The following is a 24,313-nucleotide window of genomic DNA, read 5'->3' as shown; positions in this document are numbered from 1 at the left end:
AGATGGCTTTTGAGTTATCTCCAAGGATGAAAACTCCACAGTGTCCCCGAGCAACCTGCAACAGTGCTCAGTCACCCCCAGAGTTAAAAAAGGATTTCCTGATGATCAGAGAGAAACTCACTTATTTCAGTTTGTGTTCCGTCTCTGGTCTGTCACTGCGAACCACTGAAAATAGCCTGGCCCCGTCTTCTTTACACACCTTGCTTCAGGTATATTTATAAGATCCACCTATCTCCTGTAACTCTTTGCAATTGTTAGAAATATTAACAGAAAACTCCTTTGCTTATTAAACCTTCCAGGCAGGAGTTATTTTGCAAGATTACCTAATTCTGGCAAACCAGTTGAAATGCCAAGAACAAAACCACTTTCTTCTTCCAAACATTGTGGGGTCTTTCTCTGTCCCACCTTGTCACTTCTGACATTTAATATCTACAGCAAGATCACAAGATTTATTGGTTTTGTCCTCTTCTTTTCAGGGGGATGCACTGATCTTTAACTCACCCAGAGTTGCCTAAGAGACTTTTTTTGATATTGAAAAATCAAATGCTTGCATTCATCCACGATGAGACATAACAGATACTAATAATGTCTGTTGGAGAATAATGGAAGAGCAACTTATCTCCCTTGTCTTTTATAACACTTCTGACACAGTCCCACACAACATCTTTGTCTCTAAATGGCAGAGATATAGATTTGACGGATGGACTAACTGATGTGTAAGTAATCAGTTGGATGGCTGTGACTTGAAAGTTGCAGTCAACAGCTCTGTGTCCAAATGAAGATCAGTGACAAGCAGTGCCCCTCAGGGGTCTGTGCTAGAACTGGTACTGCTCAGCATCTTTATTAATGACATTGATAGTGGGATTGAGTGTGCCCTCAGCAAGTTTGTGGATGAGATCAAGCCGAGTGGTGCATCTGATAATCTAGAGGGAGTGGATGACACCCAGACGACCCTTGATAGGCTTGACGAGTGGGGCCCATGTGAATATCAATGTTCAGCAGGACCAAGTGCACGTACCCAGGCCAGGACAGCCACCAGTATCAGTACAGACTGGGTTAAAAATGGATTAAGAGCAGCCCTCTGAAGAAGGACTTGGAGGTAGCAAATAGATGAAAAAAAGAGAAATGAGCTGGCAATGTGCATTCACAGCCCAGAAAGCCAAACATATCCTGGCCTGCATCAAAAGGAGTGTGAGCTGCAGGTTAACGGATGTGATTCTACCCCTCTTCTCCTCTTTCATGAAACCCCATCTGGAGTACTGCATCCAGCTCTGGAGTTCCTAGTACAAGACAGACGTGGACCCAGGTGAGGGCCACAAAAATGATCAGAGGGTTGGAACACTTTTCTTATGAGAAAGGCTGAGAGAGTTAGGGTTGTTTAGCTTGGAGAAAAGGTTTCAGAGAGAGACCTTATTGCAGCCTTTCAACAGCTAGAGGGTGTTTATAGGGAAGTCTGAGACTGTATTTTTTATCCCTGTGCTACAGATAGGACAAGGACTAATGGTTTTAAACTTAAAGAAAAAAGATTTAGATTAGCTATAACGAAGGTATTCTTTACAATGAGGGCAGCAATATACATAGGTACTTGATTTTTATCAAGGTTTGCTCAGCATGCACCAGTTCATCGACTATAATTTCACTTGGATTGTCGTGCATTACAGAAAACTCTCACCTACAATACTGGCATGCTTTCCAACTCCTCTGCCAGAAGCAAAACCTACCACCTCAATTTATGAGTGCAGGTATGTCTGTATCATTTGTACCTCACTTTGGACACACAGACAATCCAGAGCCTAGGTGTGTTTTGAAGCTCTGATTTTAAACCAGAAATAAAGCATTTTTAAAAAATCTCTGGCAGTATTTAGCTGCCAAGAGAAAAAACATAGCTTGTTCAAAAACAAAAGACAAACAGGAAGAATAACAGTTAATTCCCCTACTCTTGTTGCACTTGGTTGAGCTTTAGACGAGTTGAAGTCAGTTCTTCCTGCAGCTCTTGCAGTTGAAAACTCTGATTGCTGGCCAGCTCTCTCAGCTGCCTCTCTTTCTCAATTAAATCCTACAACAAAACACAATCACACTGCTTGAATGCTCCACCTTACAGAACCCTTCAGCAATGTAGTATGGTGTTATTACCAGATGTATTTCTGGCCATTTCGGTCAAGACCCTTTCTAAAATAACCGAAAACAGAAGCAACTGCATACCTTCTAGAAACATAACCAGTACCTTCCAGGTACACAAAACAAAGACTCAATTACATTAGGAGACAAAATTTCTTTTACACCTCATGATAGACAATATGGAAGGTCTGCATATGCAGATTTACTACCTCTATACACATCATTTTAACTAAGGGTTCTTGCAGATGTTTTGCTTGTTGGTTAGGTTGGGGTTTTTTTCAGTCAGTCATCTTCTGACTCATTATATCACCAACTTCAGTAAAGTCTGGGGGAATGCATGCACACAAAATAACAGAAAAACTTCTAAGAGGAGGAGGCAACAACTGTCATTCCAGAAAGCACACTACTACACATGCAGCTCTGTCATTAGCAGCCAATAGATTTGCCTGATGCTGCTGAATTAAATAGGTAACTGTGCAGTAGGCTTTTCTTTATGTTTTGAATGTCACATGCAATGACAACTCTGCAACTGGTGTAACAGGTGTACTGTCATTTAGTAACATTATTACTGTACACTTCAGGGTTGGTATTTTTTGCAGAACCCTACTCCTACAATACACTAGAACCTTACTCTTAAGGGATATCACTTTACATTTTCTTTTGTGTGAAATTTTAATTGTGAGAGATTTTGATAAAAGAGGTGTAAAAATGAAAACATGGAGGCATCACTCTCAAATATCAAGAACTTCCAATATTTTCCCCTAGTCTGCATTAACCAACACTCTCATTTTCTTTCAAAGCACACAGCCACAACAGATCTGTCTTTTCTGCCAAACTGCTAGTAAAACAACCCCTTCAATATGTATCAAAATCTTACTAACTCCAAACATCAAGTCAGATGCGTGGTGGTATTATGATGGGCATGAGCACTTCTTTTTTGCCTTATGGAGATATTATAATGCTCACACATTAAACAAAGATTTTTATTTTTTTTCCTTAAAAAGATAACTCACAGAAACACATGGAGTTTATACACACTTTCAGCTTACACGTCTTTTCAGTGTTAGTTTTTTTTACTAATAGAGATATGATGTAAATACTTCTGTAACATTTTTGCAAACGTAAATGTAGCACAATTCTTTACCTAGAAAAGGAAAGCAGTACGAGAACATAGCTTCCCTAACAAAGTAAATTCATGCATATTGTCACTCATTGTCATGAAACAACATAAGCCCTAGAAGGCCAAAAGTAACTTTAATGGCATCTTTGATTTCCCTTTCAAAGGAAACTTACCATGGGACAGTTGTCTCCATGTGTGCAGCTAAGGGTGTATTTCATTAAGCAAAATAAGGGAGGCTATTATTAACAGAAAGTCATTAAAGCTCTCCTGCTGGTATAAATTCACACCATTCTATTCCACTAAAATAAATTTCCTACATACCTGAGTGAGAGTGGTTTCAAAGATCCTTCCTGATGAGCAGCTAAAACAAGGTGTTAGTCGTGGCAGGAGACGAGTTTTGATAGTTTCCACACCTGCATATTGCCCACCTTAGAAAATACATAAAGAAATTGTGAGAACACTTACAGAAAGAGCCAGACTTTGACAAGATGACATGTGAAACGTGCTAGTAGTAATAAGAGATGGCAGTGAATTACCTTCTTGAGATGTTTCATTGAGGATTGCGAAGAGCTGCCTTTGAATCTCAGAGCTCAGTTCTAATATTTCACAGCACCAGTTCAGATTTTGATCACAGGAATTAAACTGTAAATGAATGTGTATTAATAACATCCAATTTAATTAATTAAGTCACTGTGTGGGCTTTCTTAAAATTATTCTTATTATGATCATGACATCCCCCCCCCCAAATTATATCTTTGTAACATTTTCTTATTGCACCCACTAGAATACTCATCTCCAAAATGTTCACATTGCTAATGGGCAAACTAACAAGATACCAGGACTTCTATCACACAGCTAACTCACTACTTGAAAAAACTTAGCCCTTTCTCCATTCATAAAGAAGATGCAACCGTAAGTATTTCTAAAATAAAGTAATTGTGGATCTGTGATAAAATCTTTCAACACAGACTTTTTAAAATAATAAGATAGGAGACTGTTGGGTGAAAAGGCTGCCTAAAATCTCATTTTTTATATTAACTGAAATAATACATATAAGACTATTATGTTTCTCTGTCAACAGCCATGTGTGCCCTCCGTGCAATTTCATCTGATTTTTAGGAGTTACCAGCTGAAATAGCACTGAAGAACAGGCAAAATCTAGGATCATGCCTATGAAACAACAGACCAACAGAACTACACCACTTTCAGCAAATTCTGAAAAGGAGTTGATGGGGTTAATCTGTCCAAGAGGCTACTACACCTGCCAGGGGAACACACACTTTGCACCTGCTTTCTTAATCTTTACCCATAATCTGGGCATCATCTTCAAAGCAGATCACCCTCGAGGTCTACAGGCTTTAATGGCTCCATATGGCTTTTACAAGCTTCCAAAACAGCTAAAACTCCCACTCATGCCCCTGTCAGCTTGCATTTGGATTGCTGCAACATGCTTTCCTCTGGCCTCAAGGAGCAGTCTCACCCTGCTAACCTCAGACAGAACACCACTGCATTGTGCATTTGTTCAGCTCATTACACCAAAATAACACCCATGGTGCTTCCATCTGCCAGCTTCTCTTGTGCCACAGCAGCCTGAAACTGCTTGTCTTCATTCCCCAAGACCTAAAAGACTATCCCCATCCCACTTACTATAGAAAGCTTAGCTCCCACTGTTGCTTTGCCATCCCGAAGTCTACTTCCAACATCCATTTGTAAGCTTTTAAAATGTATACCTCTGTCCTCCCTCCTCTACTGTTCTGCATTTTGTGGTAGCTTTACCAGCCACCCTCAGACTCCTCCTTAAAACTGTCCTTTCTCATGAAACCTGAAGAGAGTTGCACTGGTTATTAATGTGCTGTAACACCTATGTAGCATCAAGTATAAAAAGAACTGACTTCCCTTGAAAGGCTGTGTCTCTGCTCAGCACCTTTTCTCAACAAGCATAGCACAGGGTAGGTGGCTACAGGCTGATGACCAAATCAACTATGCATGTCCTGAAGCTAATGAAAACTGGGGACACAGTGGGAACTCTGTCACTATTTTCCACTGAGAAAATTCAGTTATCAAGTCTCAGATCCACTTATCTTTCCCTAATTTTGCACCTTCTCTACTGCTTCCACTCTTTTGATTCCTCAGTCTCCTGTTACTTCTTACTCCTCTGTTTATTCTATTACATCCACCCACATCTTTCTACTCCTACCTGAAACTATTTCCTTACATTTGCTTCCTTGTTATTTAACCCCCAGCTGCAAACAGGACATTCCCTCTTCGGAAACCCTTCAGTAGCTGTGCTGTCTTGTAGCAGCCTCTCAGCTCTAACTGGCTTCCCACCCAGCAGAGCTGGGAATATTCGGAAGCTGATTTCCACTCTCACCTTCAACATCCTTTTCCTCACATTTTCCTGGCTGTTCCCAGGCCACAGACAATTCCTCCTGAGCACACCCTCACTCCTGGTCCTTCCATCTGTCGGTCTTCTACCACAAATACTTTCCTGATCCAGACATTGCAGCTCAAATATCATTTTTGACCTCCAGCCCTCGCTCTCAGTGAACCCTGTCACAGGCAATAAAAAAAGCTGCGAGTGCTACAGACACCGGGTGTTAAACCCGTGATAACTGTGTGCGTGTGAGGGTCGATGTCCCAAACCAGCCTTTAGAACCTCCTCCCCTCGGCCGGCAGCAGCGCTCGGCTGCACTGTGCTCAGGCCACCACCGCTCCGCGTCCCGCCGTCACCGCGGAAACGGCCTCATGGCCGGGCCACCGCGGCAACAGCGCCGCTCCCGGCTGACCCCCGAGGGCCGCGGGGTGGGCGAGGCAGGCCTCCCCACAGCGGACACGGATTTCGCACCCTCCCGGCCGGGGCCCACTACCTCGTAGTTCCGGTGCCAGTTCTCCAGCTTCTCCTGCAGCACCCGGCCGCTCTCCGCGCTGACCAACCTCCTCAAACTGTCCGCCATGGCGGGCTGTCAGCTCGCTCCCGGGGGTCGGATGGGCTGCGCTGGTTCCCCGCGCCCTCCGGGAGCCCTCCGCAGCGGGCGGCGCTGGGCGGGGTTGGGGGGAGCTGGTACCGCCCGCCCGGAGCCACTGCTTCGGGGAGGTGCCTCCTCCGCGCCGCTTTTGTTGTGACCATTGTAACGTCGGCGGGTGCCTTGGCGACGCGGGCAGCGCGCCCCTCTGCCGTGGTAACGCGCGGCCCGGCCCGGCCCGGCCTGCCCTGGCGGGCAGCACGGCATCGGCCGCCAGGTGGCGCCTCCGGGAAACGCGGTGCAGAGCCGGCGGTGAGCCCGCCCCTACCGCTTCCCTCCCTGCGCCGCAACGGGGCGCCCGCGGGCCCCTCCGCAGCGGCGCCGGCGGTGGAGGAGGAAGATGGCGGCTGCCGCCTCCGAGCAGGTCTGTCCCGGCTGAGGTGCAGGCGCGGGGAGGCTGTGGGGCCCTCCCCGCTGGGGCGAGGGGAGAGCGAGGCCCAGCCCCGCCGCCCGCGAGCCCTTGGCGAGCCGCCTGAGCGGTCGCTCCGGCCGAGGGGCGCTGCTTGTGGAGGGGACGCTCGGGCGGGGGCGCCGTTTTTGCGGCGGTAGCTGAGGCTGGCGCTGTGCCGGAGTCCTCCGCGCGGACGGCAACCCCCATGCCCGTGTTTCCCCGCTACTTGTGACAGGCGGGAAGGGGAGAAACGGCGCTTGGACGGCGTGTGCGACCCCCGCCGAGCTCTTTCAGGGACGGGCGGCCTTTGCCTTGCAGCGGGGGGAGGCCTCTCGAGCCCGTCGCTGCGGGGCAGCCTGCTTTCTGCTGCCCAGCCAGGGGAAGCCGTGTCAACGAAAACACTTGCTGTTTCCGAAATAAAGTGTCGTGGCGTTTGTGCACAGGAATGTCGATGTCTTGCGTAAATAGGCACTTGCCGCTAGTTGGTGGAGCGGATCGCAGCTGGTCAGCGCGGCCGGTATTTATAGGAATGCGGCGTGAGGCTTCTTGTTACGGGGCAGAAGCACGGTAGGCGGCGGCAGGGCGTAAGCAAGCCTGGAGCTGAGTGAGATTCGGGCTCAGCTTCCGAGGCCTCACACGGAGCGAGAGCTGAGTTCGCCCGAAGGGGTGTCATTGTCACCCCGCCGAGGGGCGGGACAGCGCCGCGCACGCCGCAGCGGGCAGGACCGAGCTGTTCAAGGGCCCATCTCTCAGGAGCTCGGGCATCTGTCTGCACGGGATTTTCAATCCGAGTGAGTCTGTGCATGTGCATCTGCGCCAGTGGCAGCAGTGGGTATAAAGTACCAGATTCCTGAGGGGTCCTACCCAGCCTCGCCTCGCGTGCCATAGGAAGCACTGCCTAGTTTAGCATAGATGCTCCAGCACTTGTTCCAGCTATCACTGTTTCAGCCATTTTCTCCCAGTCCTGGTGCCGTCGTCTGTGGTGCTGCCTTGCCAGGTGAAAAAGCAATATTGGAGTTCTAGCTCAGCATCACATCCTTTCAAGAACACACTGCCCTCAGGACAAGATACTGTTCTGTTGTACGAGATTTCCATTGCCTTTTCCCTCTTCTTTCAGTTTCCTTGCCTAGCCAATTCTGAGTTCCAGCAGTGCTAGAGTGGCTTCCAGAACATCACTGAGGAAACACTCCATAAAATTGTTCTGGTCAAGCACCTTTCTCAAAACCATTTCCTTGTTCCTCAGCAAAAGAAGATAACAAGACGTTTTTACTTGTTACCTCAGTATAGACACATGCAAATGCAGTAAGCTTGAGGTGCAGCTTCAGGATTCGTTTCAAATGAACAAACTTAATCACATCAGAAGATCAAGCCCTTTCTTTGAAGAATTAGCCCTTAAATAGCAACCTGTTCCATTCAACAAAGGCGCAACAAAATTTTGGACAGTTACAAAAATACATCGAAGATTTATTTTTCCTATTAATATCTACAAGAGTTTCCTCTATCTGTTGATTTGATATATTGACAGGATATCCCTTGCAATCTAGTAACTTCAAATGATTAAATTAAAGCTAGTCTGGCCAGGTTTGAAGCTTTTCTTAATGCTGCATACAAAAAAATATTTATTGAACGCAAACTATCTGCTGTTAAACTATTTGTATCCACCACCTGCCTTTTGGATAGGCTTATTGAGAGTCTATCCTGCATTAGCATGGCGGGAACTACAGTCCTGTGCATTGATAAATGACAAGCAGGATTATGTCCTGTATCATCCCTGAGAGGTAAAAACTTGATGAAGTTCTTTACGGCTGCTTTTTTTTTTTTTTTACTGCAACAATGTCATTAATAATTCCTATCTGTTATGATAAAAATGAGATATAGAAACATACATTGTCTAAAAATATCTGGGGTTTAATTTTAATCATTGCATTAACAGATTGCGGTGGTTGTAAACATGTATTCTAAGTACAGAGTGTCAGGGTGAAATTAAATATTGAACATAATAACTAATACATTCCAGTACTTGATTCAAATTTGTATTTTTTGCATATGTATATGTGTCATTTTAACAGCTTCTCCATGCTTTGTATTATAGCAAAGTTCTAATGGCCCAGTGAAGAAGTCTATGCGAGAGAAGGCTGTGGAACGCAGGAACATTAATAAGGAGCACAACAGTAATTTTAAAGCAGGATACATCCCAATTGATGAAGACCGTCTCCATAAGACAGGGTTACGTGGCAGGAAAGGCAACTTGGCCATTTGTGTGATTGTTCTTCTTTTTATTTTGGCTGTCATCAATCTGATTGTGAGTATAATACTTTGGCTGTAAGCAACCTTAAGACTTAATTCATTTTGACAGTTTACTAGAGAAATAAATATTCCCATATGGATGAGAAAGGCTTAAAATGTACCGAAGGAAATTTCTCATTTTTCTCCTTTCTTTTATTGTTCTTTTGTAATCTGAGCAAGATTAGATAGAAGAATCTTTCAGGTTCAGTCATGATCATTTCAGTTATCATGATCCCAGTAAGGATCCTACTATTTATGCAACACAGAATTAGGAACCTTGAAAGCAGCTCTTCATTCCCAGAACTGAATAACAGCAAATGTGCAGTGTTACTAGTGTAGTTCAAATGCATCTGGGATAAATTATTATGCCAGAAATATTTTATATATAATAACAGAACTGTATGTGAGCATTCAGAATTAACCATCTAGTGCACTGTAAAATCTCATTGTTGTAATTACCACTTTTTTATTGCTTGATCAATGAGAAGTAATGAATTATTTTTCGTAACTTGACATCCACCTGTGAAGGTGCTTTCTTGTAGTTCAAGGGTGAGTATATCCTGAGCTCAGCTGCTTTGTTCAGGTAATTTGTTTAGCCAGTGGTACCATTGTTACCCTTAAACAGGAGAAAGATTTAATATGGACATGTTTTATTTCAAATATATGTATATATTAGAGAGAGAGAAATTTTAGCTACCATTTCAGATGAATCTAAAAATCATATAAAATGCCTTTCATACTTAAATGTGTTCTGATGTTTCGAGTATGAATGAAACAGACTAAAGTAAATTCACACCCAAAGCTCACTTAAACACTGGCATTAATATTTCAAATAAAACATCTAGTTAATACAAAACTTGTTGTGGGAAGATCCAGATGGTCAAAGTAATCTTCAAAAATGCATGTTTCTCTTTCAGATCACGCTGGTTATCTGGGCAGTGATTCGCATCGGTCCCAATGGTTGTGACAGTATGGAGTTCCATGAGAGTGGCTTGTTGCGGTTTAAACAAGTTTCTGACATGGGTGTTATACATCCCTTGTATAAAAGCACTGTAGGAGGCAGACGTAATGAAGACTTAGTGATCACTGGAAATAATCAGCCTGTAAGTTATATCATGACTTGAAAATGTGTGAGCAACATTATGGTATTGCACTCACATTATGAATAAATGTTACACTTCAAACATCATTAACTTCATGACTTTGTTTCTGAAGATTGTATTTCAGCAAGGAACAACCAAGCTTAGTGTGGAAAAAGACAAAACTTCTATTACCAGTGATATTGGCATGGAATTTGTTGACCCACGGACACAAAATACCTTGTTCAGCACAGACTATGAAACTCATGAGTTTCATCTGCCAAATGGAGTTAAAATCTTGAATGTACAGAAGGCTTCTACAGAGAGGGTAAGTCTCCTTTAACTAGCACTTTTTGTAAAAGTTCATTACAGAATTGCCTTAAAGTTGTAGAGTAATGAAAAAACAACTTTACCAATCCAATTTTTCAGGCCTATTAAGAATTTTGTCTAAATGTAGCTAAAAATGCAGCTCTGAAAATGTAAGTCACTCTAAAAAGTTAGAACAGAAATTAAATCTGATATCATTAAATGAGTGCAGTGTGAGGGATACCATGCCAACTAGGCTTGTGTGTCTTTTTATTAAGCATTTACTCATTTGTGCATGAATAACTGTTTCAGAAATCAAATTTCTATAAAAAGCTTCTCTGTTTTCTTTAAGATCTTACAAAATAATTACCAGAATTTCATGTCTTTCTTTCCTTCTGTTGGAGATAAATGATAGTACAATCAGAATTTCAGAAGTCTTATTACAAGTATAGAGAACAATTACAGTGTTATAGGAGTTGTGTCAGTTCATGGCTTCTAGGTTAAATGAGTTCTTAGCTTGGTTTCTGCATTAAATATGATGTAGTTGTGAAAAAAATAAAAACCCTAAATGCCAGTGTGTGTACATTTAAAATTTTGAACTTAATGTGAGGCTAATTTCTTTCATGCACATCGTTACTCATAACAAAGGCTTTACACATAGAGTACAGTGCATGGTTCTTTTGTATAACTTTAGGAGAGTAGTATCAGTGGTTTTATAGAAGGTTGAGTGTGCCTTAGGAAGCATTGAGCAATCCAGTTAAGAACAAAGAGAATTTAGTTCTTCTTCGTGTTTCCTCTGCAAGGCTAACAATTAGACAGTATCTTCCAGGAAAAAAAAAAAAATTTTACATACCTTCCATAATTAAGTAATCCTTGTTTTTAAATGGGAATGTGGAAAATTAAAAATGGACAGAAACTTCATAGGTATAATGACAGAAGGGCAAAAAGTACATTGAAGTTTTTATTAAATTCTAGCAATTTTTGAGGTAATTGAAAGTACTTAGACAAACGCAAGTGACACAGTTTCATTGTTCTGTAATACACTTGTTTTGTCACATTCTTAGATTACCAGCAATGCGACCAGTGATCTAAACATAAAGGTCGATGGCCGTGCTATCGTCCGGGGAAACGAAGGTGTTTTTATCACAGGCAAGACCATTGAGTTTCGAATGGGGGGTAACATGGAACTTAAAGCAGTAAGTATTTCAAATCAGCATTTTTTTTGGAACAGCTTAGTTTCAAATTCAGGCTGATAATGAACTGATGTAGCTTTGTATAGTTTCAAGTTTTATGTGAAGTAGTGTTGCATTAAAGTTTAGTTGCAGTCTGTATTTAGTAGGATTTTCATAGAACCATAGAATCATAGAATAGTTAGTGTTAGAAAGGACCTTAAGATCATCTAGTTCCAACCCCACTGCCATGGGCAGGGACACCACACACTAAAGGTGGCTTATTACTTTGCTGCTAATTACCAGTTCAGTAGTTTCCAGGTACCTATGATTTACTACTGCTAAGAGGACAAAACCCCACAATGCAGTTAAAGCTAAGCTATTGCCTCTGCACTGAAAAGAATACCAAAGGGAATTAATCTTCTCTTTTGGAGGCTTTACTGGGGTCAGCAACCTTTGACAGAGGAGCAGAGCACGCTATCATCTGTGCTGCTGCGGTATAACTTGCCTGCATTCATTTAAGATTTCTGGAGATTGTTAAGATTGCAGGGCATATGGAATGATGGAAAAGGTTAGAAGAGGATAAAAAAATAGAGATACATACACTTTCATTTCATGTGTGAATAAATTTAATGTATTAATTCAATCCCTGGTTCCCAGTTCATGTCCCTGTTTTTAGATGTACTGCATTTGGTAATAGGTCTGTAAAGTGAAAAGCCGCTATTGCTGTCTCTCAGTATCAGTCTACCATTGGAATAGCAAAGTACATTGCTCACTGTAATGGAGAAATCCAGAGGCATTATTCACAAATTAGAAAATGAAACCTTGTTGTATGTACTTTCTTTATCCTGTTGATGCCTGCAGCCATCCTAAAGGTGTCACTTATTCATTAAACCAGCTTGTCCTTTTCAAGAACAACCTGCCTTGTCTAAATTAGAAGTTATACATTTTTTTTTTCTCCTTAATAGGAAAACAGCATTATTCTGAATGGAACTGTGATGGTCAGCCCATCACGACTGCCAAGTTCTTCTTACGGGGAACAGTTTAATAACGGGAACTGGCTGCGTTTCAAGCTCTGCATGTGTGCAGATGGGACACTTTTCAAGGTCCAGGTGACAGGTTATAACATGGGTTGTCAGACTTCTGTCAATCCATGTGGAGCCACACACTGAAACACAAATCACTACCAGAAGAGTTCTCTTCAGTGTTTACATGTATTTGTATGAAATAATTGCATGCCTTCAAGGATTTCTGGTTTTACAGCAGTTTATACTAACATTTGTTACATAATATTTTTAAACAAAGGCTGTGATGTTCAGCAGTATTGTCACCATTGTGTTAGCCATAATAGTGGCACTGATGTAATAAGCTATCTACATGTGTACTGAAGTACCTTCCTTCCTGAATTGAGATCAGTAGAATGTATTTCAAGAATGTGATCTTAGCAACAGTCTTATCTGCCTTCAGTTGCCTTAAGAGGAGGTTTTTGTCCTACATCCCAAGACCTTGAGGGCTGCTGAGAACATATCTGCGATCTGAAGGACTTCAACAGGAATGCTGATTTGTTGTTGAAAGTGGATTTACTGGCAGATTTTTATCTTCTCTTAATTTCTTGCCAAAGGTTGATATAATGATCTCCCCCAAAATGATGTGGTTTACCATATGGGTACTAAGAGAGGAGTAGTGGCAGATTCACTTTATAATAATGCATTATTTCTGCCATATAGTCTCATGTAGTTAAAAAAATAAATGCTAGCACAAATAATATTTGCAAAGTAATTCCAGGTGTGGAAATGTAACTTCAATTTTTAAACAGTCCTGTGATTACTGAAGTGTCTGTGCAGTTTTGGCATTCTACAGTTGCTTAATTTATGTGAAGTATTTATAAAACATGTTTATATTAGAAGTACATTTTTAAAGATGTAACTTGCTCACTACCCAAGAAAGTATTTTCCGGGGTGCTTTAGTGTGAACCACGTATGAATCTGTTTTTCAACAGACAGACACCTAAAGCATGACTGTTGCAGCAGTGCCCGAGATCAGATCTCTTTCCCTGTCAATGTCAGTACTGATGCATTACCAAGAACCTCAGAATTAAATTCTGACTTTAAACTGCGCAGCTGTACTTCTAAATGTGATGGTAGGGTATCCTGGCAGCAGAGTAAATACATGTGTATCTGAATTTGGCAACAATGTCTATGGAGAAGACATTGGGGCCTTACAGAAACTATTTAACTGCTTTTGCAGAGGTAAGGTGTTCTGTACAAAAAATAGATCAGCGCATTGTAAGATTCCTCCTTCTCCCACCTCGTGTGTATTTTCAGTTTAAAATACTTTTGTTTTTCAGTAGCATCAAGTAATCTTAATGGAAGTCACAAAGGTGACTTTGCAAGTCGCTTTTTGACAGGTTCTCCTAGATAAGCACACGCTTCTCTTCCTACAAGTTGTGCAAATGTTACACGTTAACTTCAGAGTTGGTCATTTGTTATGGGAAGACAAACTGTCTACCGTTGGTTTGCTGCTTGCAAAATACATAGAATTCCACGAAATACAAAACAGCTTCTGTTGCAACAAGAACTTTGTATCCAAGGTCCCATCTCCTGTATTTACTAGAAGTCACTATGTGCATGTAGGGCTGGAAGGGGTTTCTCAAGGAAGTTCCTTAGGCATTATACCAAACAGGAGGTCAGAGTAGTCATGCTTCCCTCATTGCCCAAAGGCAAAACCAGAGTTTGATGCTCAATAGTTGTTGAGGGTTTGGGAAATGGACAGCAGTGGAGATGTTCTAAAAAAAACAGAAGACAATAAACCGTAGCAAAAGCCATTGAATTGCTCACGTTAGAGATTATGGGAAAGTACTAACATTTTGCATACAGCCTTCATGAGCACCATAATGTTACTGGAGTTAATATTTATTAACCACTTCAACACACATTTTGCTAAAAACATGTACACACCTTTGCTGCTAAGCAGTGCCTCAGTATCTGTTACAGTTAAGAGGAGGAAATAAATTGTAACACTTTTAGAACTTTCACTCATGCTAATGGAAGTTGGTCACTTTATTTTTGTATATATTAAATATAGACACAGGCACATATAAAAATATAAGCAGCAATATCCTCAAAGCTGAAATAGATCTTGAAAAATACAGATACTGCATCAGAGAGTAACCTACAAACAAAGAGCATATTAAAGCTTTTCTCTCGTTAAGACTGACAGGCCTATATGCTAGTAATTGGTTCTTTATCAAGAGTTCTTTTTAAAATACTGTATGCAACATAGCAGAAAGATTTGTCACAAAGGTACTCTTAAATCATGGGCTGGAGACTTGGTTTTGAGGTATGGACCTTTTTGTCAAAATGTAGCAAAACTGATCGTGCAAAAAAAAACAAATGAAATAAGTTATCATTTTGTAAGCTATTTATGTGTTGTTAATATATTTTGTTGCCTTCACTACACAGTTTGAAAAATGTTGGCACCACACATGCCTTATGTTGTGCATTTATTTGCTGGTTTTCTTCTAATTGCTTGAGGTACTTTTTTCTGTTTCTTGTATTTAAAACACTGTGTGGCACATTCATTATTTCATTCTCACAGATGCACTTACCATCCTGGGTACGTTGAATCAACTTAGATGCAAAGAGTTCTCAGCACAGGTAAAGGTGGTGGTTGTTTGTTTTGAAATGGATCAATAAATTCTTAAGATGCAGCTGTGGTTTGGAAGTGTTATTTGTAAGAATATAGTTTGTCATTAAAAATACATTGTTGTGTTATCAACAGGGAAACTAGTTTTTTATTGACTGTAAGTATGAAAATCATTCCACATGTATTTGTCATGGATTGTATGTGGTGGACTTTGCTCAGTGGTGATTGTGTGATTCCTGAAGTAGAGTTCAAAAGTCTTCACTATTGTTAGTTCACAAGTTCCTGTTGAAGCTGTGTTTCCCCACAGAAGGGCTGGAAAAGAAACAAGGTGGGATTGTTTTTCGGGAGAGGTGGTGGGAGGGGAAAGGTTACCAGTTATTGACTGTTCTTTTTGAAAAGTACCAAAGACTCCAAATGGAATGTTTAAGGCAGAACATTGGTAATGCTTCCTTACTTGATTTTGTTTAATGTCAAAGTATTTCCGCTTTTAAGTCTTATTATGCTGAGCTTACCACCTTTCTACACTTTACATGCAGATACTATGGATAACCTTCACTTGAGTGTCGTAGCTGTGGTCCTATACTGTCATCTTCCTGGCTCAGTGGGGAGCAAGTCACAGCAGATTCTTCTTGATACACATCACCATTCAGACTGCCAGTGGGGTGAGGAGCTCTTACTGAACTGTTCTTTTACCGGAATGTCTACTATTCCAGAGGATATCTCACAAACAGCAGTAACAGCTGATTTTAGCTACAATAACATTAAAACTTTCTTGTGCACCGGTGGAATAAACAAAGAATGGATGCTGAAACACCTGAATCTCAGTAACAATCTGATTTCTGAACTCTCCTTAACTACTTGTAGGAATTTACCTGCTTTAGAAACATTAATCCTCGATGGTAATGCCATCCACACCCTTACACTGGACATACCTACCCCTGCACATGGGTCATATGGAAAAGCTGATCATCTCCTGCCTGCTTTGAAAGTATTGTCAATGGAAAGAAATAATCTTAATGCAGTTCCAAGAGGTAAGCATTTTAAAACCTTAAAGAAACCTTGCTTCCAAGGGGTAAGTTGTTTTTGGATATGATTCAGTAACATCCTACTAAATTCAGAAGGTGATCATCTCTATTAGTTACATGTAAAATGAGGAAAAGTTCCACCCATGTGCAGAGACTGAAACAAATGGGTTGTTTCTGATTAGGCTGTGGGGTTTATAGTCTTTGCAATCATAATGCCTTACTGTCAGTCAGATATAACCAAATTTATCCTCGGAGACCCCAAGCAGTATTTTTGCTTGTGGTATAGAAAGGGAAATAAGGATCTCTGGAAAACCATCAGCCTCCATAATCCAGTCGTGAACCTTAACATCAAGAAAATTATGGATAATGAATTTCATACTACTCTTCAGAAGAATGTCAATACTCTTAAATAAAGCTTACTCTGATTTCAGTATTTCACAAGGCCAAGAAAATATATTTTTTTCAGTCAAAACAATTTTGCTCTGTGCCATCTGACACCGAAGCAAAGTTATACCTGGTGACAGGAGAGGGCTGTAAGGTTTCGATAGACTCCTAGAAAGTGTTTGTCATCGCTGAACTATGGTGGGCATCGCAGCCTTTATGACAGCCTCTATCCTCCTAAACAGGTGAGTCACATTGTCTAAGCAGTGGTTAAATGAAGAGGCTGCCATATGAGCAATGCTATCTTGTATATTGTTTGCTGAATTTAACTGATCTTTGATAATATCCAGGTACTTCACGTTGTCCAAACAAGGGTTAAATGAAGCAGAAACTGCCATACATACATTTCTGGCACAAATTTAGCTTCAGGGAAGCATCCAAACTACAATTCTTCATGCAGGTGCAAGTAAGAATTTATGAGCTGCCAGAACTTCTGAATGCCTTTCCTACCAGCTACCTCTAGTTTTACAGCAGGAATGAATCATTCCCTCTGCTTTTCACAATAAACCCAAAGATCAATTACTCAAGGAACAGCACAGCAAACTGCAGTAAGAGGTTTCCAGCAAAGTAGGTGACACCAAAGGCAAAATGTTTACAGGCAAATAGTGGCTTTTCAACAATACTGTATGATCAAAAACCATTTTAGAGTGACATTCAGGTGTTACAAACTGTAGCGAGGCCAAGTGTTCATGTGCCTCCTGTCTCATTGGAACTTGCAGGCTGGAGCTTTGGGGGCTGGCCGTGCAGCACCTGAGAAAAATGAGGTATCACCAGCATTCAAAAGAGCTGCTTACAGAAGACAGATGCTGTTATAACTAGGATATGCTGAGGAATACACTGTCATGCTTTTGATAATTCACCGGCAGACAAGCGTAAGAAACAACACATTTTTGTTTTCAGTCAGGTTTATATCCTGTGAGTGTGGTTCAAATGGGAAACTCCCATGGACTTACAATATCTCTTACTCATTGCCATTTGCATCACTTTTGCATCTCCATCATTTATTTGCAATTAACATACTTGGATTTTATAAACTGAGCATATTCCACCCTTTTCCCACTCTTCCTTTCCTACCTCCAGTTCTCCAGAGAAATGTGCTCAAAGCATAGAGATCACAGTCAGAATAATTTTGATAGCACAAAGGAATGTTACTGCTTTTATGGAGCTGTGAATGTTTAAAACATGCATTGATGGTGAATGTATTAACATGCTGCCTGATACTGATGCTGATGCTGTGCAACTTTTAGAATGGGACAACCACTGGATAAGAGAGGCACAATAACTCAAAGCCTGCAGCCACTCCTTGCAATAGTAGGGAATGGAAGGAATTTTGATGCAAACAACTTTAAAAAGCCACTTGATGCAGTTGGAAAAACAAGGACATGAATTGTGAAATAGTTTTGTTCTTCCTAGGACTGGGCCTGCTGCAGTCTCTGCAAACTGTCCATATGTCATCCAATGGCATACAACAGATTGATCTGAATGATTTTCAGAACTGTTCACAGCTGAAGGACATCGACTTGCAAAACAACCACATAATTAAAATTCATCCAGATGCCTTCAGGAAGCTCAACAAGTTACAGGTTGTAAAGCAGTACTACAACTGTTTCAGTGTTTTGTATTAATTGCTGTTAAAGATATTAATTATCAACTATTCAGCAGGATTATATTGGTCTTTGATTATTATATTATTATACAATTTTAAAAACTAAAGCAAATGGTGAAAATAATCATTGGTATATAATATATACTTGCTTTTCATATACAGGAAAACACATACACTTGTAAATATACAAAATATAACCATAAATTCACCATTTATTTATGCCACAAACCAATCCATAACTGGCTTAAACACACACACGTCCTTCTCTACTATCATCCCTTCCATGCTGAGAGCCCCACAGCTTCCCATGCACACAGAGATAGTCTAGAGTGGGAGAATTCTAAATACACAAACTTTTCATTTAAATCAAAAAGCTTAGAAAAATATTACTGCAATCCTGACCAGAGCTATTGCCCCTGTAACTGCAAAGTGCTTGTATGCTAAACTAAATGTTACTGTTGATACTGCAGTTAGGATTCTATTGTAAGGCTTATCAAATTAATTCTGACTTATTTCCAACTAGGTAGTAGATCTCCGTGGAAATGCTCTGACAACCCCCCTACCACAGATACTGATCAGTTTGAACTTCTTTCAAATTGAAGTGGATTTGTCAAATAATGCCTGGATATTTAATTGCAGACTGAACGCTTTCAAACATTTCATTCATTTTCTTTTTGACCCCACAAGGAAAAAAATGAGTATTTCATACAATAAATCTGGCACCAGCTCACAGAAACCTCTGCTCTATCTTTCAAGTTTGCATTTAAACTGCAGCGACAGTGTTTTGCTCAAGGGGGCTGCCATCCCAACAGGGAAGATGTTAGTGCTAAACTGTAATTCAGACAACACAAGAGGTATGTAAAACAGGACTCCATCCATATGTTACTAAAAAACAAATGTGCACAGAATGATCAAAGAAATCTGTTTTAAAAAGTGGATTTCCAAAGATACTGTTTAAAAACAACTGAACAACAATGAACATGCAAATTATTTCATTATAAAGTAGTATACCTGTTAGAATATTTGATAGTCATGTTTCTCCAAAGAAGTCTTCATCTTCCTCTTTACATTAAACTAATAACGATGCCCAATTATACACAAATAAATTTCATTAAGCAGTACATTGCAAATTTATCAGTTAATTTTGGAATGCAAACAAAGGATTGAATAGCAGAGTTGCATGTCTGGGGCATCTAGAAAACCAAGAAGGATACAATAACATTTCTGGTATTCACCTGTAGCAAAATGGAATGAAAGTTTATTTGCAGGGGAGAAGATTTATATTTCTTCTACATAAGTACAGCTACTGTAGCCCACAGTCAGCATTTCCAATTATTACAGAGCTAGGTTAGATATAAGAAGGAAATTCTTTCCTGTTAGGGTGGTGAGGCTCTGGAATGGGTTGCCCAGGGAGGTTGTGAATGCTCCATTCCTGGCAGTGTTCAAGACCAGGTTGGATGGGGCCTTGGGTGATATGATTTAGCGTAAGGTGTCCCTGCCCATGGCAGGGGGGTTGGAACTAGATGATCTTAAGGTTCTTTCCAACCCAAACTATTCTATGATTCTATGCAGAAGGAAAGCTTAAGATCAGACTTGGAACAGAAGGTGTATTTGCCCTCTGCCGTAAGGCAGAATGGTTTAACTCTAATGGACAATAGCACTTTGAGGAGTAGGCTTTCCCCTTGAAACTCTCACCCCTAAATGAAAATATGTAGTTTCCATCAGATATGCCACCTGCTTGTCTATTAACAAGGAAAGTCATGGAAACTGATCAACACACTGGATTGCACCAAAACTCAACTGGGAACACAAGCAGATCCAAAGGCAAAGGGCTACATACAACCTTAAAACATTTCAAAAGCCAACAACCAGCCATGGCCTACACCAGATAAAGTTTGGAACAATTGCTCAGTAGATACAAATATCTTTGGTTTTCAGATCTTACTGTCACATTCAAAGCAGTAACTAGAGGAAAATCACAGTGACTGGCACGCTGACAGCTAACGAGTGAAGCTTTGTCTCATTGCTGCGCACAATGAGCGTGTCCACAGTGGAGAATGGCTGGCTATAAATACAGATCTTCCACAAGGGACAGCAGCAGGTGTTTCTAGTACAACCCAGAACACACTTAGATAATTCTAGTGATCTGCTCCCTCACACATGCTATTTTTCTTGTAATGCCTGCTATTAAGATCCCATAGGTACAGTTTTAAAGGGGGGGGGTGTGGGGTGGGGAGGGGGAGTATATGGTTGTTTAACAGATACTTGGTAAAATAATGCAGGATGGATAAAAAGAAAATGGATTTTATAATAAATAGCTGAAATTATCAAAGATAGGTCAGAGCATATTCTTACAGAAACAACTTGACCCCCAAAACCAAGTATCCTATGCTTTTAAGAAAGATTTAGTTTCTATCTATTTGCTTCTATTTCAGGTAATAAGAATGGAGCCTCTTGGTGGACACCTAATGGCAGAATTTCAAAAGATACGAGTCTTTCTCATATGACCCTGGATAAAATTAATAATTTAGTGATACACAATGCTGAGAAAGCTGCTGAAGGGTTATATTTGTGTATTTTTAATACAACAAAGAGGAAATATTTCATCTATGATATACAGGTGAAAGAAAGGGGGTCAACATTTTTGGTTCGCAAAGCCCGAGATGCTAACCCTGCTTTGCGACAAGGAAGAACAGAGCAAGACCTTACACTGGCTGTGTGCCTCTCGGTGCTCATTACATTTGTTTGTGCTTTTTGCCTGGGTGCTTTTGCTAGACCCTACCTTGGAAGCCTGTGGAGACTCATGTGCAGGAACAAGAACTCAGCTTCAGAACATACTTATTGTAACCAAGCTTTTTCAGATGAAACCTTGAGCAGAGAGTGCTCTGCAAGCACGAGCAAACCAACCAATACACAGCACAGCTTGTTCATTTGTGATGAGGATTCTTCAAGGAACATATACGTTCTTCCTACAGAAACTTCACAAGCAAATGTCACTGATAGCAGCGTATGCGCACCAAATACTGAAGAAGAGTACCAGAAACAAAGCAATGATGAGACCAATGTGAAGAAAAAATCTTGTTTTTCAGACATCAAAACTAGCATCAGCAATGATGAAAATGTAAATGTTGATGATAATGGGCTGTTTTCTGTAAGGACAGATGACAAGGACAGCACGAATGTAACACCAAGAAAATTAAAGAGTAATGTAATTTCACTACAGAAAGATCCAATATACGCAAATAATGAAGCCTCAGAGAAGAGCAGGATCCCTCCCATACACAGGAGATCAAATGCTGACTCTTACTCACATCACTCTTCAGATTCAGATGTACCCGTCAAGGGAGTAACTGGCTTTCCACTTTCCACAATACAAGCATGTACAGTTGCACAAGATTCTAGGAACAGCAAGGTAAGCAAGAGCTCTGCTCTGCTGCAGTCCGGTATCACAGAGGCTACACCAGATTCTCCTGAAAGAAAAGGTGTTGTTCCACAAAATGAAGCCATGAGCACTACAAAATGTATGCCTGGAAGGCAAAGCTGTGATAAACAACGTTGTCTAAGCGGCAACGCCAATCTAACCAGTGATGTGGGAGATTTTATTTTACCCAGTAGCTGCAGAAGAAATACAAATATTGAGAATTTAAGCATCTACCAAACAATAGAAAGCTCTCCTTTTACAGAGTACAATTGTAAAGCAGAACCCACAAATGAAAGAGGTACTTCGGCAGATATATTTGATGACAGTTTTTCAGATGAGGGGGCTCCATTCACAATGAGCGACTGTAGTTCTTTAGCAGACTTTGAACTGGAACAAGCTGATGTTAGAGACAGCCTGCCTGTCTGTCAGTCATCAGCAGAGGAAGCTGATAGGAACAGTGGAACTGAGAAGTGCTCAACACTGCCAGAATCTCCAAGCCTTGCTGCTGGACTTCAGCGTGTTGGGGAAAATGAAGACAAGAATAACGCGCATTTTGAAACTGCTATTAATTATGGATCAGATACCATCATGTTTGAAACAGCATTGCCTTACGCTGATAAATGCAGCAGCCACGTAAGCATGTCAGATCCAGACACAATTAGTTCTACAAATCAAGATGTTCCTGTTACATTTGATCACATCATTAATGCTGAGTCAGCAGCACAGACCTCGGTTTCTGATTCTCTCTGCAATCCAAGTGCAGGTTTTGGTATCATGTTACTTTCATTAAAACATTCTCCCATGTATGATGCAGACAGAGAGAACACTCCTGAAGAGGCTGAGCTGCAGCAAGATCAGTTTCCCACCGAACCACAGCATTCCCTCAGCTTCAGTCCCACTGGACAAAAGGCAAATGCACCAGAGGAAAGTACAGATGAACACAGAGATAGGAACTCCTCTGAAAAGAATCATGGTGAAGGATGCATAGCACTACGAAACACATCTGACAACAGTGATTTCACTTTTGCTCCCACTGATACTGGTTTGAATGAAATTGGTAAAAGAACATCACTACTGCATTCCAGCAACAACTCACCTCCTCACTCTCTGCCTGAAAAACAGCTGACAGTTATTACAGAGACAGAAGACTTGTTACCACAGAGGAAGCAGGCAAACACACCTAAGGCTCATGCAGATGTAATGCAAAGAGGTTTTAATGAGAAAAATTGTGATGGATACACGGAATTACAGGATACCAGCAACTGCAGCCTGCCTGAAGCAGCAGATTTGCTGCATCTTCACTCTTCTGGGAAAACACAACCAATATTCAACACAGATCATTTTCAGCTGGATCAGAGTGATGAGGATGCATATTCCCTCTCAGTCCCACAAGGCTTCTTCAGTGAAAGCACACGATACAGTTCATGTTCATTCCCACAAACAACTACAGGGAATACAATCTCCAAAAGCACTCATTCCAGAAAGGTGGAGGATGACACTACTTTGACAGGACTGCAGAACCGTTCTACAGCAGCTGTCAACCTCCAAAATTCAAGCGAGAAACTCCATCAAAGAGGTCAGACCAATTTAGGACAGGGACAGGTTTTCATTAAGAGAAAGAGAGCATTTGATGGATTTGCTAAGGTTTTGGAAAGCAGGAGAACAAACTTCAATAGCTGAGACACAAAAATATAACACTAAGCTTCCACAGTGTTTATGTCACACAGCAGCTGCAAAAAAATGATTGTGTCTTAAAATGATGTGTGTAACTTTTAATAACTGTTAAGTAGCCTGGGTTGGTTTGCTGGGTTTTTTTGGTAACTCTCAGTACAACCATCTATCTGCCTTTAAGCTCTGAAAGCCAAGTTATGGAACTAGAGTGTATGTCCAGTTTAAAACCACTGTAATACCAAAGGGTAATTTGGGTCAGAAGCCATGGACTTGTTTAAGGGTACTTGTAAAAAAAACCAAACCAACCAAGAACAGATTTCATTAAAAACAACTCTAGGATATTCAAATGAGTAAACTACTTGGTAGTTGTACCTGCTAATAAAGCTTTTGCTGAGTTACAATAATAATATATACTTTCTTATTATTGTTGGTACTAAGATATTAGTTTCCCTTTAAATTGGCCTCTAATATGGACTGTTTTGTTTCTCTTTGTCCAAAATAAATGTAACACTGAAATTATTACACTGTTACTGTGTTTTCCTGCGGGGCTCACCCTATACAGTGAAATAGTGCGTATTACTCTCTTCTGCTTTTTGAACCAAATTTGTGGATTAAGTGTTTCTGAACACCCACAGTTTTGCAGAGATAGGTAAAGTCTGAGCAGTATTAAATTACACGTAAAAAATGAGGTTTTAACTTGTCAAGACAGAGAGAGAAATGGAACTCTTCTTTCGCAAAGAAACAGAATTCAAACCTTGCAGAAAAGTCAGCTATGGAAATACAGCTACCTGCAGTTTGCAGGTGTGCTGGCACAGGCAGAGTAACTGAAGAAAAGCCAACCTACTATTACTAAGCTGTAATTCCCTAGGAAAAAGGATCCTATACTCACTTCAGAATTTCACTTAAGAGGGGCAAATCAAGAGCAGCTCAGAACTGCTGTATTAAGACCAGCAATAGCTTGATATAAAGTAATTTTTTCTAAGCCAAAAGATAACAAAACTAAGTTTTTTTC

The 24,313-nt window shown here is 40.8% G+C and overlaps 4 protein-coding genes across 6 annotated transcripts in view; 3 read left to right on the top strand and 1 right to left on the bottom strand.

The window, feature by feature from the left end:
- SPATA18 (spermatogenesis associated 18) overlaps nt 1–24,313 on the bottom strand; it is an 84,826-nt gene that overhangs the window by 14,205 nt on the left and 46,308 nt on the right. For 2 of the 3 annotated variants that reach the window (XM_061472370.1, XM_061472367.1), the window contains exons 1-4: nt 5,610–5,802; nt 3,775–3,880; nt 3,560–3,666; nt 1,938–2,056 (exon numbers count right to left, since the gene is read on the bottom strand). In XM_061472370.1, coding sequence (XP_061328354.1) covers nt 1,938–2,056; nt 3,560–3,666; nt 3,775–3,880; nt 5,610–5,756 — 479 coding nt within the window. In that variant the 5' untranslated portion in view covers nt 5,757–5,802. Of the gene's footprint in view, nt 1–1,937; nt 2,057–3,559; nt 3,667–3,774; nt 3,881–5,609; nt 5,803–6,105; nt 6,265–24,313 lie in introns of those variants that run through there. The other variant, XM_061472377.1, reaches the window with a different exon arrangement.
- Nucleotides 6,506–13,324, top strand: SGCB (sarcoglycan beta). The gene is made up of 6 exons (XM_061472200.1): nt 6,506–6,625; nt 8,745–8,954; nt 9,856–10,041; nt 10,154–10,345; nt 11,388–11,519; nt 12,461–13,324. The coding sequence occupies exons 1-6, from the start codon at nt 6,602–6,604 to the stop codon at nt 12,662–12,664; spliced, it is 948 nt and encodes a 315-aa protein (XP_061328184.1). The 5' UTR covers nt 6,506–6,601; the 3' UTR covers nt 12,665–13,324.
- LOC133278925 (leucine-rich repeat-containing protein 66-like) lies at nt 15,630–16,311 on the top strand. The gene has a single exon (XM_061472188.1). It carries the CDS (start codon nt 15,637–15,639, stop codon nt 16,228–16,230), a length of 594 nt encoding a protein of 197 aa, XP_061328172.1. The 5' UTR covers nt 15,630–15,636; the 3' UTR covers nt 16,231–16,311.
- LOC133278920 (dentin sialophosphoprotein-like) lies at nt 17,597–23,821 on the top strand. Its single transcript, XM_061472178.1, has 3 exons — nt 17,597–18,186; nt 18,733–19,063; nt 20,645–23,821. The coding sequence occupies exons 1-3, from the start codon at nt 17,986–17,988 to the stop codon at nt 23,308–23,310; spliced, it is 3,198 nt and encodes a 1,065-aa protein (XP_061328162.1). The 5' UTR covers nt 17,597–17,985; the 3' UTR covers nt 23,311–23,821.

This window comes from Pezoporus flaviventris, unplaced genomic scaffold (assembly GCF_033815535.1).
Source record: "Pezoporus flaviventris isolate CSIRO_AGI_PZ_B2104156 unplaced genomic scaffold, CSIRO_AGI_Pfla_v1 ptg000002l, whole genome shotgun sequence".
In the NCBI taxonomy this organism is placed as follows: Eukaryota; Metazoa; Chordata; class Aves; order Psittaciformes; family Psittacidae; genus Pezoporus; species Pezoporus flaviventris.
The sequence above is the reverse complement of the archived record's forward strand: the minus strand, read 5'-3'. Positions and strand labels throughout refer to the sequence as shown.

Bases quoted from the DNA above. Each gene is read 5' to 3' on its own strand.
- LOC133278925 (XM_061472188.1), top strand. From the start codon at position 15,637: ATGCTGAGCTTACCACCTTTCTACACTTTACATGCAGATACTATGGAT.
- LOC133278920 (XM_061472178.1), top strand. From the start codon at position 17,986: ATGAATTGTGAAATAGTTTTGTTCTTCCTAGGACTGGGCCTGCTGCAG. The intron at 18,187-18,732 runs GTTGTAAAGCAG...ATTTCCAACTAG, and splicing joins GGAAGCTCAACAAGTTACAG to GTAGTAGATCTCCGTGGAAA. The intron at 19,064-20,644 runs GTATGTAAAACA...CTTCTATTTCAG, and splicing joins TAATTCAGACAACACAAGAG to GTAATAAGAATGGAGCCTCT.
- SGCB (XM_061472200.1), top strand. From the start codon at position 6,602: ATGGCGGCTGCCGCCTCCGAGCAG. The intron at 10,042-10,153 runs GTAAGTTATATC...TTGTTTCTGAAG, and splicing joins TCACTGGAAATAATCAGCCT to ATTGTATTTCAGCAAGGAAC. The intron at 10,346-11,387 runs GTAAGTCTCCTT...TCACATTCTTAG, and splicing joins AGAAGGCTTCTACAGAGAGG to ATTACCAGCAATGCGACCAG.